The following is a 17,124-nucleotide window of genomic DNA, read 5'->3' as shown; positions in this document are numbered from 1 at the left end:
CATCAACCAAACCGGTTCTCCAGCTGAGCCAAATCTCCCAAGAGCTTTAATGATGGCAGGTTTGCATCCCAGGAGGAAAGAGTTAAAAGTTTCCCTTCCAGCTTGATGCAGTCCATATGGGCTTCCTCAGAGGGCTGAAGACCATGATCTTATCTATCATATCTATCCTATCTGTCTGTCTCTGTCTGTCTGTCTATCTATCTATCTATCTTTATTATTATCTACCTCTATTATCTATCTAGCTACGGCATCCATCCATCCATCCATCCATCCATCCATCCTGCTTCCCAAAAAATAAGACATCCCCTGATAATAAGCCAAATTGGGCTTTTGAGTTCATGTGCTAAAATAAGCCTCCCCCCGAAAGTAAGCCCTCCCCGAAAATATTTAAATGCAGAGCTGGAAATCAGGTAAGACGGCAAGAGGTGCCCCATCTTGCTTCCTGCACCCCAAAATAATAAGGCTAAGTGCATATTTCAGGGTTCAAAAAATATAAGATAGGGTCTTATTTTGCGGGAAACATGGTATCTGTCTGTCTATCTACCTACCTACCTACCTACCTACCCATCCATCCATCCATCCATCCATCCATCCATCCATCCATCCATCCATCCATCCATCCATCCATCCATCTCTATCTATTATGAGGGGTCCTTGGTGCTCCCTGAGCTTGCTTGTTCTCTTGCAGACTTTTCATTAACCAGACTAAGTAACATCATTTAGGTTTACACCTAAACTTAAGCAGCTACGACATTCCAAAGAGGAAGCCTACAGAAAAGGTGATAAAATGCTGTACAATCAGGCCAGAAATGCACTAACAAGGGAGATAAGAGCAGCAAAAAGAAGCTACTCTGAAAAGCTAAAGAATCAATTTTCAGCAAATGAACCAGCAAACATGTGGAAAACTCTTAAAAATATCACCGGCTATGGCAAACCTCCTTCCCAGGCTGAAGGTAATCAACAACTGGCAGATGACCTGAATGAGTTTTACTGCAGGTTTGAAAGGAAACTACAGCCACCTATCTCCACAACCCCCATCTCAGACACACCAACAACAGCCAAGCCTCCTACAACTGACCCCATTTCATTGGGTTCACAACCCCTAGTGATCACAGAAAAGGAAGTGCAGGACCTATTTCACAGACAAAAGCCAGGAAAAGCGCCAGGCCCAGACAAGATAACTCCTTCTTGCTTAAAAGTCTGTGCTGACCAATTGGCCATCTTCACCCATATTTTCAATAAATCACTAGAGATGTGCTATGTTCCTTCTTGCTTCAAACGCTCTACCATCATCCCAGTGCCGAAGAAGCCCACCATCAAGGAACTGAATGACTACAGACCAGTTGCTCTAACATCTGTAGTCATGAAAACCTTTGAAAGGCTAGTGCTTTCCTACCTGAAAACCATCACGAATCCGCTTTTAGACCCCTTGCAATTTGCATACCGAGCAAATAGATCAACAGATGATGCTGTTAATATGGCTCTGCACTACATCCTACAACATCTTGAGTCTCCAAAGACCTATGCAAGGGTCCTTTTTGTAGACTTTAGTTCAGCATTCAATACCATCATTCCAGACATTCTTCTAACTAAGCTAAACCAGCTACAGGTACCGGAACAGACTTGTAAGTGGATCACAAGCTTCCTAACAAACAGGAAGCAGCAGGTGAAGCTAAGCAAGATCACATCAAATACCTGTACAATTAGCACAGGGCCCCCCCAAGGCTGTGTGCTCTCCCCACTTCTCTTCTCTCTGTATACCAATGACTGCATCTCCAATGATCCATTTGTTAAGCTACTGAAGTTCGCAGATGACACAACAGTGATTGGTCTCATTCGAGACAATGACGAATCCGCATATAGACGAGAGGTTGAACGACTAGCCTTGTGGTGCAACCAAAACAATCTGGAACTGAACACACTCAAAACCGTAGAAATGGTGGTAGACTTTAGGAAAAACCCTTCCATACTTCCACCTCTCACAATACTTGACAACACAGTATCAACAGTAGAAACCTTCAAATTTCTGGGTTCTATCATATCGCAAGATCTCAAATGGACAGCTAACATCAAAAACATCATTAAAAAGGACAATAAAGAATGTTCTTTCTGCGCCAACTCAGTAAGCTCAAACTGCCCAAGGAGCTGCTGATCCAATTCTACAGAGGAATTATTGAGTCTGTCATTTGCACCTCTATAACTGTCTGGTTCGGTTCTGCAACCCAACAAGAAAAACACAGACTTCAGAGGATAATTAGAACTGCAGAAAAAATAATTGCTACCAACTTGCCTTCCATTGAGGACCTGTATACTGCACGAATCAAGAAGAGAGCCGTGAAAATATTTGCAGATCCCTCGCATCCTGGACATAAACTGTTTCAACTCCTACCCTCAAAACGACGCTATAGAGCACTGCACACCAGAACAACTAGACACAAGAACAGTTTTTCCCGAAGGCCATCACTCTGCTAAACAAATAATTCCCTCAACACTGTCAGACTATTTACTGAATCTGCACTACTATTAATCGTTTCATAGTTCCCATCACCAATCTCTTTCCACTTATGACTGTATGACTATAACTTGTTGCTGGCAATCCTTATGATTTATATTGATATATTGATCATCAATTGTGTTGTAAATGTTGTACCTTGATGAACGTATCTTTTCTTTTATGTACACTGAGAGCATATGCACCAAGACAAATTCCTTGTGTGTCCAATCACACTTGGCCAATAAAATTCTATTCTATTCTATTCTATTCTATTCATCAATGCTAGATTGACTAACACTGATGATATTACCTAGTTGGGTAATGAAATGTCTTCAAGAAAACAACCAAGCACAGAGAGTGCTAAGGACCTCTCCTTTCAACCCTGCCTGAGCTGCAAATATTCTCCTTTATCGATACATACATGCACAAGGTTAAAATCTCATGCTCTTTAACGCCGGCTACTGTGTGCCCCTCCCCTCCAAGAGAGGCAACAGGTTACACAGAACGCAATCCTCCCAGTCCACGCTGGTTTCCTACCAGGTCGTATCCCATGGAGATCAAGCAGGCCCGGAAGTCGTCAGGGTCCATCAGGCCATTTCGTTTCTGCAATGGGTCAAGTGGGAAAAGGTGAGCAGCGGAGGAGGGGGGGGAGACTCAGAACGTCTCCCATCAGGTGGCTCAAGTGACAGTCCCACCCCCAACAACCTGAACAGGTGTTTTTGTTAAGAGAGATGCTGGCATAAGAACAGTCTGCTATACCCACCCGGTCGAAATGGTTGAAGGAGGCCCGGAACTCGTTCATCAGTTCTTGGCTGATGCCTTTGGCGTCACGGGTCAGGATCTGGTTCTCGACTTCATTGATGGTGCGGGCAATTGTGGTCAAGAGCTGCTCCCAGCCCACGCGGATGTGCTGCGGTCAAGATGATGATGATGAGGAGGAGAGCGGTAGAGAAGGAGAGGCAAGAATAAGAGAAATTCCTCTTTTTCTTTTTAACATGCAGAGAAACAGACCGGATCGGTTGCACGATTGAACTTGGCATATTGGGAGACATGAAAAATGCTCACTCTCACTTGGTTAGAACTTTGCCTGGAAATTTTGGCTGGCTCCCAAATCGAGGAATTGCATCGTTGACAAATTTCTCAGGCACGGTGAAGGTAGTCCTCCACTTACGATCATTCGTTTAGTGAGCACCGAAGGTTACAGTGGCACTGGCTTACAACTGGTCCTCGCACTTGTGAAGCTACTGAAGTTCGCAGATGACACAACAGTGATTGGTCTCATTCGAGACAATGACGAATCCGCATATAGACGAGAGGTCGAACGACTAGCCTTGTGGTGCAACCAAAACAATCTGGAACTGAACACACTCAAAACCGTAGAAATGGTGGTAGACTTTAGGAAAAACCCTTCCATACTTCCACCTCTCACAATACTTGACAACACAGTATCAACAGTAGAAACCTTCAAATTTCTGGGTTCTATCATATCGCAAGATCTCAAATGGACAGCTAACATCAAAAACACCATTAAAAAGGACAACAAAGAATGTTCTTTCTGCGCCAACTCAGTAAGCTCAAACTGCCCAAGGAGCTGCTGATCCAATTCTACAGAGGAATTATTGAGTCTGTCATTTGCACCTCTATAACTGTCTGGTTCGGTTCTGCAACCCAACAAGAAAAACACAGACTTCAGAGGATAATTAGAACTGCAGAAAAATAATTGCTACCAACTTGCCTTCCATTGAGGACCTGTATACTGCACGAATCAAGAAGAGGGCCGTGAAAATATTTGCAGATCCCTCGCATCCTGGACATAAACTGTTTCAACTCCTACCCTCAAAACGACGCTATAGAGCACTGCACACCAGAACAACTAGACACAAGAACAGTTTTTTCCCGAAGGCCATCACTCTGCTAAACAAATAATTCCCTCAACACTGTCAGACTATTTACTGAATCTGCACTACTATTAATCGTTTCATAGTTCCCATCACCAATCTCTTTCCACTTATGACTGTATGACTATAACTTGTTGCTGGCAATCCTTATGATTTATATTGATATATTGATCATCAATTGTGTTGTAAATGTTGTACCTTGATGAACGTATCTTTTCTTTTATGTACACTGAGAGCATATGCACCAAGACAAATTCCTTGTGTGTCCAATCACACTTGGCCAATAAAATTCTATTCTATTCTATTCTATTCTATTCATCAATGCTAGATTGACTAACACTGATGATATTACCTAGTTGGGTAATGAAATGTCTTCAAGAAAACAACCAAGCACAGAGAGTGCTAAGGACCTCTCCTTTCAACCCTGCCTGAGCTGCAAATATTCTCCTTTATCGATACATACATGCACAAGGTTAAAATCTCATGCTCTTTAACGCCGGCTACTGTGTGCCCCTCCCCTCCGAGAGAGGCAACAGGTTACACAGAACGCAATCCTCCCAGTCCACGCTGGTTTCCTACCAGGTCGTATCCCATGGAGATCAAGCAGGCCCGGAAGTCGTCAGGGTCCATCAGGCCATTTCGTTTCTGCAATGGGTCAAGTGGGAAAAGGTGAGCAGCGGAGAAGGGGGGAGGGGAGACTCAGAACGTCTCCCATCAGGTGGCTCAAGTGACAGTCCCACCCCCAACAATCTGAACAGGTGTTTTTGTTAAGAGAGATGCTGGCCTAAGAACGGTCTGCTATACCCACCCGGTCGAAATGGTTGAAGGAGGCCCGGAACTCGTTCATCTGTTCTTGGCTGATGCCTTTGGCGTCACGGGTCAGGATCTGGTTCTCGACTTCATTGATGGTGCGGGCAATTGTGGTCAAGAGCTGCTCCCAGCCCACGCGGATGTGCTGCGGTCAAGATGAGGAGGAGGAGGAGGAGAGCGGTAGAGAAGGAGAGGCAGGAATAAGAGAAATTCCTCTTTTTCTTTTTAACATGCAGAGAAACAGACCAGATCGTTTGCACGATTGAACTTGGCATATTGGGAGACATGAAAAATGCTCACTCTCACTTGGTTAGAACTCTGCCTGGAAATTTTGGCTGGCCCCCAAATCGAGGAATTGCATCGTTGACAAATTTCTCAGGCACAGTGAAGGTAGTCCTCCACTTACGATCATTCGTTTAGTGAGCACCGAAGGTTACAGTGGCACTGGCTTACAACTGGTCCTCGCACTTGTGAACTGTCACATGATCCCCCCTCGTCGCATGATCAAAATGGGGGTCCTGTCACATGATCCCACAGTTGCTTGGCAACCACAATGTATTTATCAGAATTGCCGTGTCCCATTTGCAGCCTTCTCAACAAGCCAAGTTAACGGGGGAAGCTGGATTCACTCAACAACCTCATGATTCGCTGCAGCGATTTGTTCTGACCCAGGCTTCCCCAGCAGCACGAAGCCGAGTCTGAGTCCTGATAAACCCCTTTTATTTAATTGACAGTGAATTCCTCTCCAGCAAAGTCTTTCCTTTCCCACAGTCTTTCAAGATAGTTCACAATTACTGACCTTTGTCGGGCTTGGAGAGTGACCAGGTCAGTATCTTTCAGATTCTACGCTGCAACCGACAATACTTGGCAAGTATGCAATTAGTTCACCCAAATGAACTAATTGCCTCCTGCAAACTCCCCTCCCCTTTGCTCCTCTTTATTCCCTATGGGAGAGGCTGATCACCGTCCACCTGTGGCTTTACTCCTGAGTCGACCCTTGTTCCTTAGCTGTTCCCTTCTCCTGGCAGCTCTGCGCATGCGCACCCTGGGAACAGGATCCAGCTGTTCTTCTGCCTCACTGATGCCTGAAGGCAGCTGATAACTGGCATCTGGCCCTGGCCCCCTCTCTGCCTCTGATGCAGAGCCCTCATCACAGCCTCCCCCAGACTCCAGGACTGGCCCATGTTCCTCCCCAGCCTCCTCACTGTCCGATCCACTGGCGGGCCACAACATGATTCTTTTAATCACCATGGCGAAAAAGATTGTAAGATGCGATTGGCTTAACAACTGCTTCGCTTAGCAATGGAAATTCCGCTCCCAACGGAGGTCGTAAATCGAGGACTACCAGTATTTCCCACTGCTTTCCTTGCCCTCCTCTGTCCAGGCACTTACTTCCATGGTGTAGTTGGTGTGCTTGTTATCAAAAACGAGAGCTTCTTGGATGAGCTGGTGGTCGCCCTCCAGCTTGTCAATATTTACTTTGTAATTGATAATATTTTGCTCGTGTTGTTTCAGTTGGTTCATTTGGTCCTCGAGGGGTCCACTTATGTCCACGGAGACATGACCAATTTCCTGAAGGGGTTAAAAAGAGAATTTTGACGTAAGGGTTGGCACCTGCCTCAAATTCCTCCTGGGGCTTTCTTCCCTCAAATATTACAAGGCATTATTGCTCACCGGAAGCCAGTGAGATTCTGCAAATTGGAAACTCGGGTCTAAGAAAAAATTTTTTCAAGTGTTTTATACTTAGTTTGTTTGATCTGATCCATCTTTAGAGTAGCCCCTCTGGCTTTTCCTGGGTTACATTTTTCTTTTGCGTGAATGCTTTAAAAGGCACTTGGATCGGTTCTACGACAATTCGCTGCGGCCAACTCGCCACAGTCAACTCGCTGTGGAACAACTCATTGCGGGACCAAGAGTTACACTAATATTAAAGAAAGGATGGAAAAGGAGGGACGGAATGAAATGGGAACAACAAAAATTAAAATATTTATTTATTTATTTTAGGTGATTAAGTTGAATTGCTAAATTGTCCTGCAGCAAGTTGTCCCAAGGCGAGTTGGCTGTGGAGAGTTGTCCCATTCCGATTTAGATGAGGGCAGTGTTTCTCAACTTTGGCAACCGGAAAGATGATGCGTGGACTTCAACTCCCAGAATTCCCCAGCCAGCAAGCTGGGCCTACTTGATAACCAGTCCTCTGCCCCATCCCGCCAGAGGAACAGGAAGCTCAATATTGATGGAAAGGAGAAGGAAGGCCTGACCTCCATCTTGGTCTGGATCCAGGGACCAATGATATTAGCCTGGGCGGCGAATTGACGTCGCAGGCGTTCGTTGGCTTGCTGCCTTGCCAGTTCTTCCTGCAAGGTCTGGTCGCGATGTGGAACCAACTGTTTCACCTAAATGGAAGGAAAGAAGCGAATTGGTGTTTAAAATCTCACCGACAAGACAGGACCAGGGGTGGAATTTGAAAAGGGAGAAAAGTAATGCCACCCTCCCCACCCCAAACCTCAGCCCCTTTCTTGTTTGAATTAAAGCAGGGAATGACAACGATGCGGAGTGTTTGATGCTCTCTGAGCTTGGTTGTTGTCTGCAGATGCCAAAAAACAGGCATGCGTGCGCTGGCCAGCTGGTCTTTGGGTTTTCCGGTGCTCCGGCGTGCGCACATGCACGCATGTTCCAGTTTGGGCACTCGGTGCCGAAAAGGTTCATTATCACTGTTATAAGGGATCCAATTCAGCCTGGGGAAAAAAAAAAGATTCCCCTCCGCCAGATTCTCCCATTCTTAATCCTTGTTAGCTTCTCTGTTGGTTCTCACCTTGTCCCACTTGTTGGCAATGTCGTGATGGGAGAGGGTGGTGTAAGGGTTCAGGCCCGACAGCTTGATGCCGTAGGTTTGAGCAATCTTTTGGATCTCGTTCTGAATGCCCAGGATGGCCATGCGCTCCTTGTCGGCCTCTGGCAGGGTGGCTTTGAACTGCTCGTGGGCTGTGATCAGGCTCTGAAGGAGAGAAGAACGAACTTCGGATCAGCGGAGGCCTAAAAGGGCCTGGAGGAATGTGGGCGGCATCCTAGGAGCCGTGGTGGCGCACTGGTTAGAGTACAGCATGGCAAGCTGACTCTGCCCACTGCCAGGAGTTCGGTTCTGATGGGGCTCGAGGTTGACTCAGCCTTCTGTCCTTCTGAGGTCAGTAAAATGAGGACCTAGATTGTTGAGGGCAATAGGCTGACTTGGTAAGCTGCTTAGAGAGGGCTGTAAAGCACCATGAAGCGGTATATAAGTCTACGTGCTATTGTTAGTGGCCTCCCTCCCTCCCTCCCTCCCTCTCCTTTCTTCCTTCCTTCCCTCCCTCCCTCCTTCCCAGTGATTAGAATGCAAGTATTGCAGGCTAACTCTGCCCATTGCCAGGAGTTCGATCCTGACCGGAAGGTTGACTCAGCCTTCCGTCCTTCGGAGATCAGTAAAATGAGGACCCAGATGGTTGGGGACAAGAGGCTGACTCTGTAAGGTGCTTAGAGAGGGCTGTAAAGCACTGGGAAGCAGTATATAAGTCTAAGGGCTAGTTCTATCCTGAGGCCGACCTGGATCTCCTCGATGCTGTGCACGATGAACATGTCCTGGAGGTCCTCGATGGCTCCATCCATCCAGTTGTTGAACGGGGCGGCCCTCTTGGCAAACTCCAGGTACAGCTGATCAATGGTCTCCAGCAGCTTCTCCACCCGCTGGGCAAAGGGGAAAGAACGCCAGGTGAAATTCCTGAGAGGAAGACGTCTTGTCTGGTCCACACCTTCCCCCACCCCCAAAACCCATGAGCCACATCCAAGGAGAGACCTTCCATGTTCCTGCGCCCATTTCTCACCTCCAGGGCATCCCTTCTCTTCTGGGTGAGCGTCCCCAAGGTATCCCATTGGTCACAGATGGCCTGGCAGCGAGAGTTCACAGAGGCTGCATCGTGGTAGTCCAGCTCACTGCAGTGATAATTCAGGAGGAGTTTTTGAGACACAATCCCTTTTTATTTTTCCAGGCCATGAATGCATATGCAGGATGGGTCATCCGGATACTGTTTAGCATCTCACTGATAAGTCCGTCATTAACTGAGGAATCACTCTTGCCTTTTGGAACATCTTGCTCCCGGAAGTGAGGTCAGCTCCCTCAAGAGTTTAAAGACCTGGTTCTGCCAGTTGGCTTGGGGCTCCAATTTGATATAAATTGGAATTAAGTTCTGGGAGCGAGTTGTTATTCCAGTTTGTTCTCGTACATAACTTCAGGTCCTTTGGAACAAAGCCCAGAGCCTTTTATTATGACCTCAGACTCAACCCAAGTACCGATAAAGCCAGTTTGGTCTAGTCCGGCGGTCACCAACTGGTGGTCCGTGGACCACAGGTGGTCCGCAAGAAAATTTGGGTGGTCCACAGAAAAATTATTTGCATTTTTTATATTGCACTAAATCAGGGGTCCTCAATCTATGGCCCCCGGGGCCGGATACGTGCAATGAATATTTGTGTTGCTGCAGAGAGTCTCCCCCTTCAGGGTCTTTTTATGTGGGTCAGTGGGGGGGGGGCAGAAATTCCGACTTGCGGTCTGCTTCAGCCTCCTGGTGTGGGGCTTTGGGCGAAGGCTAGAGGGAAGAGCCACTGGTGGCAAAGAGCCGGAGGGCCTCGTTCCAGTGGGGCTGTATCATGGCCTGGAACTGGCTGACCATCTCAGCCCACTGAGCCTCCAGGCGCCGGTACTTGGCCTTGCACTCCCACAGGTCTTCCCTCTGCTTGAAAAGCCTATGCTCCTAGTCCTCAGTGAGGTGCTTCTGCTGAGCCTCCTCCTTGGTCAGATCCAATTTGTTCTGAGCTGTTTTGCCAACTATTTCTCGTGGTGGCTGCTTAGCTCCAACAACTGCTTCCTGTTGGGGCCCTAAGGAGCCCGGGCAGACAGGCGATTAGGGGCTGGGAGGGGAGGGGCGAGTAGAGACGGGCGAGGTGCCCCCTGACATGAGTGACATTGAGTTGGCCACACCCACCCGGTCACATGACCACCTAGCCAGGCCCACCCAGCCGGTCATTAGGCAGATCATATTAGTGGTCCACGGGATTTAAAATTATGAATCTAGTAGTCACTGAGGTCCAAAAGGTTGGTGACCCCTGGTCTAGTGATTAAGACACCAGGTTAGAAACTAGGAGACCATGCGTTCTAGTGCTGCCTTAGGCATGGAAGCCAGCTGGGTGACTTTGGGCCAGTTGCTCTCCTCGGCCCAACCCACTACACAGGGTTGTTGTTGTGGGGAAAACAGGAGAAAGATGCATGTTTGCATGTTTGCTGCCTTGAGTTGCTTATGAAAATAATAAATTATTGCTTTATCAGTTCTGTGTATACACACACACACACACACACACACACTATTTGATTTTATCTTATTTCTTCCTTCTTTTAATCCGGCGTTTCTCAACCTTAGTAACTTTAAGATGTGCTTTGTGGGAGTCAAATTCCGTGTGTCTTAAAGTTGCTAAAGTTGAGAAACATGCTTTTAATCCATCTTAATCAGGTTCACAAATACATATTTTCTTTTTCCTTTCAGTTTGGTCTTTGACCTTAAATAAATAAATAAATATGTCTGTGTATAGGTGTACGTATGTATGTATGTATGTGGATGTATGTGTGTTTGTGTGTGTGTGTACATTTCTATGTATATATAGATTATAGAACATAATGTATAATGTATATCAAGCAGGGGGTTGAACGAGAAGATCTCCAAGGTCCCTTGCAACTGTATTATGCTATACAAGAGCCCTGGTGCTACAGTGGTCAGAATGCACTATTGCAGGCTCACTGCTCACTGCCAGAAGTTCGATCCTGACCGGCTCAAGGTTGACTCAGCCTTCCATCCTTCCGAGGTTGGTCAAATGACGACCCAGATTATTGGGGATAATTTGGTGACTCTGTAAACAGCTTAGAGAGGGCTCTGAGGTTTCGCTTGTAAGTCTAATCTTTGGTTATTGTGTATATATATATATATATATATATATATATATATATATATATATATATATATCGTCCCTCTCTTGGGTGACCAGATTCCCAAGTCATTTAGAGGCCTCATGCAGTGTTGGGCTTCAGGCTTGGGGCAGCCACCCTAGTAGGTAGAATTGGGGGAGCAGAACTGATGATGCAGGGTGCTTGCGTTTCGCCATAAGGCTGCTGCCAGCTTGTTGACACCTACTTGAGCTCCTGAGCAATGGCCGCAATCTGCTCCACGCGGTCCTGGTGGGCAGCCAGGTCGCTCTCGAAAGCCTCGTGCTTGCGCATCAGTGCCCGGATCTCATAGAGTGTGGCTGATTCGTAGTCCTTCTGGGACAGCATGTCTTCCTTCCCTGGGGGGAGAGGAAGCAGAAGGAAGCTAAAGGCCAGGCTGAGGGAAGAGGGATGGAGGTTGCATCTCTGTATAAATGGGGCAGAGTACCCTCCCCTCAGTGTGACCGTAGAGTCCCACATCAAACCAGATTGTGACCGGCTGTAAGGTGAGGGCAGATATGAGCCCAGTGTCTGATTTTTGAAGATATACATGATGCTGCGCTACAATGATTAGATGGTGGAGACATTGGTATTTGAACACAGAACTCTTCTTGACATTTATATTTTATTGTGTTTTGCTCACTTAGGTGAAATGTCAACATATAATGCTAGTCCATGTATCATCATCGCCATTTAACCACCCTATAATCCCTTGCGGGGTGGAGTCTGGGCAACTGAATGGAGCTGAGTGTTTGCTGGCCGGATGCCCTCCCTGACGCCAATGCAGAGTTTTTGTTCAGCAAATATATTCTCACCGTATCTGCCTCTACCTAGGATCAAACTCACAGCCTCCTGATTGTGAGGCAGGAGCTCCACCTCTAGGCCACCGCACCACTCCAATGCTAGTCCATGTATGACTATGCCTAAATAAACAAACTGGAGCAGAGAAGGGGATTCTGTCGGGGTCTCCGCAGATACCTCTGGTCCAGTTCTCGTGCAGACTGGCCTTCTGCTTGAACTTCTCAGCCAGGTGGTCCAGACGCTCCAGGCGCCTGATCTCCGTCAGCAGCCATTCTTCGTATCCTTTCTCAACTTGTTCCAGACCTTTCCAGGCATTGGCAATGTCCTGTGGGCATGGTGGGGGGGTGGGGGAGGAGACAGCCTCAGCCAGGGGGGGTCCCAGCCACCTTCAGAAATCCTCCTGCATCCCTTTCCGCTCCCAATGATGTCTTTTACAAAGCGACACCTGTCTTATCTCCCATTACGTTTGCCCATCCCACCCGGTCAGGCAGGGAAGGTATGCTCTGGACTCTGTCAGTTAAAGAACTCTGATTGGGGGGGGTCCAGGAAATGAACCTTCTCTGAGCCATTGCCCCTGTCCTGTAAAATATTCTCCCCACACAACACCCCAGAGAAGACAGGCCTTCCAGAAAAGAGTGAAAATATGGCTCTGCAGCCTTGCTTGGATGGGGAGCTCAGAGGAGCATGCAGCCCTGAGAACTCACATCCCTTCGCCTTTGAATTCATTTTTTAAAAGTGTTTTAAGTACCCTTGCCTCTTTTAAAAAAAAAAAAACACTTTTATATATTGTCTTTATATGTTCATATTAACTATTTCATCATTACATTCTTTACCGTTAGATCCTTTTATGGGTGGGATGGATCTCGAGTCTTTAAGTTTGTTGTTTACAAACTTTTATTGTATACTGTCCAGAGTCCTTCTGTTAAGGGAGGTGGGCAGTTTAAAAATGTGATTGATCAGTGTCACCTCGGAGTGACCTGATTGCAGTCTTCCAATACTTGAGGGGCCACCACAAATAAGAGACAGGGGTCAAGCTATTCTCCAAAGCACCTGAAAGCAGGACAAGAAGCAACGGATGGAAACTAATCAAGGAGAAAAGCAACCTGGAACGAAGGAGAAACTTCCAAACAGTTGAGGACAATTAACCAGTGGAACAACTTGCCACCAGAAGATGTGGGTGCTCCAATACGGGAGGTTTTTTAGATGAGATTGGACCACCATTTGCCTGAAATGTTATAGGGTTTCCTGACTGAACTAGGAGGTTGGAGTAGAAGACCTTCAAAGTCCCTGCAATCTGTTATTCAGTTAATTAAACAAATCTTTGGAGAACTAAGTCACCAGGGACATTTTTTCAATGAGCTGAAAGCAGATCCAAAAAGAAGCAGCAGGTCGTAAGGAGATCTCGTACCCTTCTCTGAATCTCTGCTGAATAAACACTTTAAAACATTTGGGGCTACAAGAAGGGAAGCTAGTCTTAATTCCTGTTCTTTTGAAGGCAGTAATTTATTTTATTTTTAGTGGACAAGAGAGCAAGTAAGCAATTGGTTAAAATTTGGAACAGCTTTCTCGTCTCTCTGCCTAACAAATGGGTGAGTGAAGGAATTTATTTTTCATGCGTGTTTATCTTTTTGTTACCGTTTATCTTTTTTTTTTTAATGTTGACTAAAGATATGATTTGATAGGGTATTTTTAGTTGTTTAGTAGATGGCAATCTGTCTTCATTTCTATTTTTTGTATAAGGTTCATATGCCGCTCAGTAAGAGAACATTATGGATTCAGCTCAAGATCGTGAGAACAAGGTAGATTCAAAGAGAGAAGTAATCCATTAATTTTTTTAAATGTGCAAGAAGAAACGAATCCTTAGCAACTCAGTGCCAAAAATAGAGATTTTTAAACCACAAAGCCTCTGTTACTTAAAAGGTCAGGGTGAACAAATCTTGACTTAATGTCAAAAGAGTGTAAGGATAATGACAAGCAAATCTCTCTAAGCAAATGCTTTTAATGAGCTGTTTTAATGAAGTGCTTTAATAGCACCAAGTTCTCTGGCGTCAGTTAATAAACCTGCAAGGCCAATTCTGGGGGGGAAAAACTGCAGTGTTGAAAGTGTTTTTATAGATGCTACACTTGAGAATTCTCTATTGGGGATAGTTTCTCAAAAACTAAGGAATTTTTGCTTGCGTGCAAAAGGTCAAATTACCATGTAAGCTTCACGTTTGTTGCTTTTCATCATTTCTCTTTCTTTTCTGGCCTGTAAAAAATCTGCTAAACAGGCCATTTTGGAGGTAGGCTTATATTTATGAAATACTTTCTTTTCTCAGAAAGTGGCATGGCCTTAGGCCTGATTAGCTTTTCAACAACTCTTGGAAATCTTTAATGCAAAGTTACCCAATCCGGGCAACTTTAAGACCCGTGGACTTTAACTCCTGGAATTCCCAAGCCAAGCTGGCTAGGGAATTCCGGCACTTGAAGTCCACAAGTCTTAAAGTTGTCAAGGTTTAGAAGTCCTGTTTTAACATTTTAATTGTCTAATTTAATTAAAAATAGGATGTATTACACTAGATAGATGTCTTCAAGGGATATCTCTCACAGATGTGTCTTGAAATAGAAAGCAACAAAGGAAGGAAGGAAGGAACTCCTTCAGAAGTTTTCATCGGCATGGTGAAACCATGGAAATGTAGGATGGATGCTCGGGACAGATGTTTTCATAAACAAAGGTGGCTTTCGGGAAAACCTGTGGTCTCAAATGTGAAGCCCAGCTGCCCTCCTGCCCGCCCCCCGTAGCTTGTAGGGCTCCCCCATTTCTGCTCCTTGACTTACAGAGACCATCTTCCCCTCGGAGGGCATGAAGGCTGGACGGTTGCTGAGGCGCAGCTTGGTCTGCAAGGTGTTGAAGTTGATTTCCAGCTGGCATTTCTCCTGGACGCGGGGAGGTTTGTGCACGCGACGGTAGTCCCGGAAGTCCTCCAGCTTGCGCTGCATGGCAGCCATGTTCTTCTCCGCCACCCGGTTCTCCAGCCATGGGATGGTGCGGCGGATCCATTCCAGCAGCTGCCCAGGAGAAAGAGGATCGGTCATGTCTGGGGGCTTCAGGAACCACTGTTAGCTCAAACTTCCTTTTGGGGCATCTCTCTCTTTCTAGCCATTTTCTTCTTTCTCTCTCTCTCTCTCTCTCTCTCTCTTTCTCTATATCTATCCCTCTATCTATCCCTCTATCTATCTATCCATCCATCCATCCATCTATCTATCCATCCCTCTATCTATCCCTCTATCTATCCTTCTATCTATCTACCTACCTACCTATCTTTATCTATCTATCCCTCTACCCCTCTATCTCTATCTCTATCTATATATCTGTATATCTATATCTATCTACCTACCTACTTCTTTATCTAACTCTCTCTCTCTCTCTATCCATCCATCTATCTATTATCTATCTCTCTAGCCACCTCACTCTCTCCATCTCTCCCTTCCTCTCTCCCTCTCTCTTTCTCTCTCTCTCTTTGCACCTCATCTTTGTTACTTTTACAAATAACTCAAGGAGGTGAAACATATCCAACACAGCTCCTATTTTCCCTACAACAACCCTGTGAGGTGGGTTGGGCTGAGAGAGAAGGATTGGCTCACCCAGCTGGCTTTCATTCCTAAAGCAGAACTAGAACTCCCTGTTTCCTGATGACTGGCCCAAAGTCACCCAACCAGCTTTCATAGCTAAGATGAGATTTGAATTCATGGCTTCCTGCCTTTATTCGTTAAAATGCATATTTGCATGAGGATATTACGATTGTGATCCAAAATCAGAAATCAGTGTTGGGAGAGAAATCGATGTTCAATCCTTATTTATTTTCAACAATCCTCAAGATTAGGGTTCTTCCTCTTTCCTTTTGCTTTAAGGGAAACCTATCAAACTTGGGACATTAGTTTGCCTTTGCGGCCTCAAAGAAAGAAAATGTTAGGAGCCAGTGGGGACCCACATCCTTTGCTGTGTCCATCATCACTCCCCTCCTATGAACTTCCAATAACGTTTTCAAGCTCTGGTCTAACAGCTTCCAACTCTCAAGCCTGATAATATGCAAACCAGAGGAAAATATTCGATCTGATTTAAAATAAAGGGAAACTCTGACGTTGTGGACCGTGGTTTATTGTTTCCCTTTCCTGCTTGAGCAGGGGGTTGGACTAGAAGACCGCCAAGGTCCCTTCCGTTACTCTGCACTCTGCATTCCTCACCTCCTTTCTAGTACCCTCTCCCAATCAGGATATTAACATATCAGACCTCCTTCCCCCACCCCTGTCCTTGCTTCCATCCCTTGCTATCGGATAGAATAAAATCGCTGCTCCCATCTTGGAAAGAGGAAGAGATGAAGAGGGGAATTAAAATGCGCCTGTTATAGAACTTTCCCTTTGGGTAATTTAAGATGCAAGTTACCTCACTGGCCAGCTTTTCATACTCCTGCATCAATTTCTCATTCTCTTGATTGACAGCCAGCACCTTGCAGATCCTATTGGCTGCTGTCTCAGCCTGGAAGCAAAGAGAGGGAAAAAAGCAGACATGATTTATAACATACCATAAAAAATATTCTCTCTCTCTCCCTCTGCCCCACCTCCCCCAGGAGATAGGGAGAAAGGAACACCCTGAGTTTTTCTACTTCCCTTGTATGCCAAACATAAATGCCTCTACAAAAATTTATCTTGACTGAAAGATAACAAAGCAAAACCGTTTATGGTATTTTTAAATTAATCCTCATTTGACAACCTCCTAAATCAGGACTGAATTCTGCAAAAGCCTCAGAAAATGACACTGAAGGAAAGAGGGAAAGCAGTCCTTGACTTACAACAGTACGTTTAGTGACCGTTCGAAGTAACAACAGCATTGAGGAAAAAAAAGGGACTTATGACCATCTTTTTACACTTACGACAGCTGCAGCATCCCCGTGGTCACGTGATTTACATTCAGATGCTTGGCAACTGACTCGTACTTACGACGGTCGCAGTGTCCCGGGGTCAGGTGATCCCCTTTTGTGACCTTCTGACAAGTAAAGTCAATGGAGGAGCCGGATTCACTTAACAAGCGTGCTACTAACTTAACAACTTGCAGTGATTCACTTAACAAACGTGGCATGGAAAGT

General features: G+C 45.8%; 1 protein-coding gene across 1 annotated transcript in view; it reads right to left on the bottom strand.

Annotated features, from left to right (window-relative positions):
- ACTN3 (actinin alpha 3) overlaps positions 1-17,124 on the bottom strand; it is a 50,587-nt gene that overhangs the window by 3,068 nt on the left and 30,395 nt on the right. Inside the window, exons 9-21 of the mRNA XM_058159997.1 lie at positions 16,425-16,517; positions 14,819-15,049; positions 12,179-12,326; positions 11,409-11,559; positions 9,057-9,165; positions 8,779-8,919; positions 8,015-8,197; positions 7,461-7,595; positions 6,595-6,774; positions 5,201-5,347; positions 4,959-5,037; positions 4,821-4,825; positions 3,032-3,097 (exon numbers count right to left, since the gene is read on the bottom strand). Coding sequence (XP_058015980.1) covers positions 3,032-3,097; positions 4,821-4,825; positions 4,959-5,037; positions 5,201-5,347; positions 6,595-6,774; positions 7,461-7,595; positions 8,015-8,197; positions 8,779-8,919; positions 9,057-9,165; positions 11,409-11,559; positions 12,179-12,326; positions 14,819-15,049; positions 16,425-16,517 — 1,668 coding nt within the window. The remainder of the gene's footprint in view (positions 1-3,031; positions 3,098-4,820; positions 4,826-4,958; positions 5,038-5,200; positions 5,348-6,594; positions 6,775-7,460; positions 7,596-8,014; positions 8,198-8,778; positions 8,920-9,056; positions 9,166-11,408; positions 11,560-12,178; positions 12,327-14,818; positions 15,050-16,424; positions 16,518-17,124) is intronic.

The sequence above is a fragment of the Ahaetulla prasina genome, chromosome 17 (genome assembly GCF_028640845.1).
Source record: "Ahaetulla prasina isolate Xishuangbanna chromosome 17, ASM2864084v1, whole genome shotgun sequence".
Lineage (NCBI taxonomy): Eukaryota > Metazoa > Chordata > Lepidosauria > Squamata > Colubridae > Ahaetulla > Ahaetulla prasina.
This window is presented reverse-complemented; position numbering and strand designations above follow the sequence as displayed.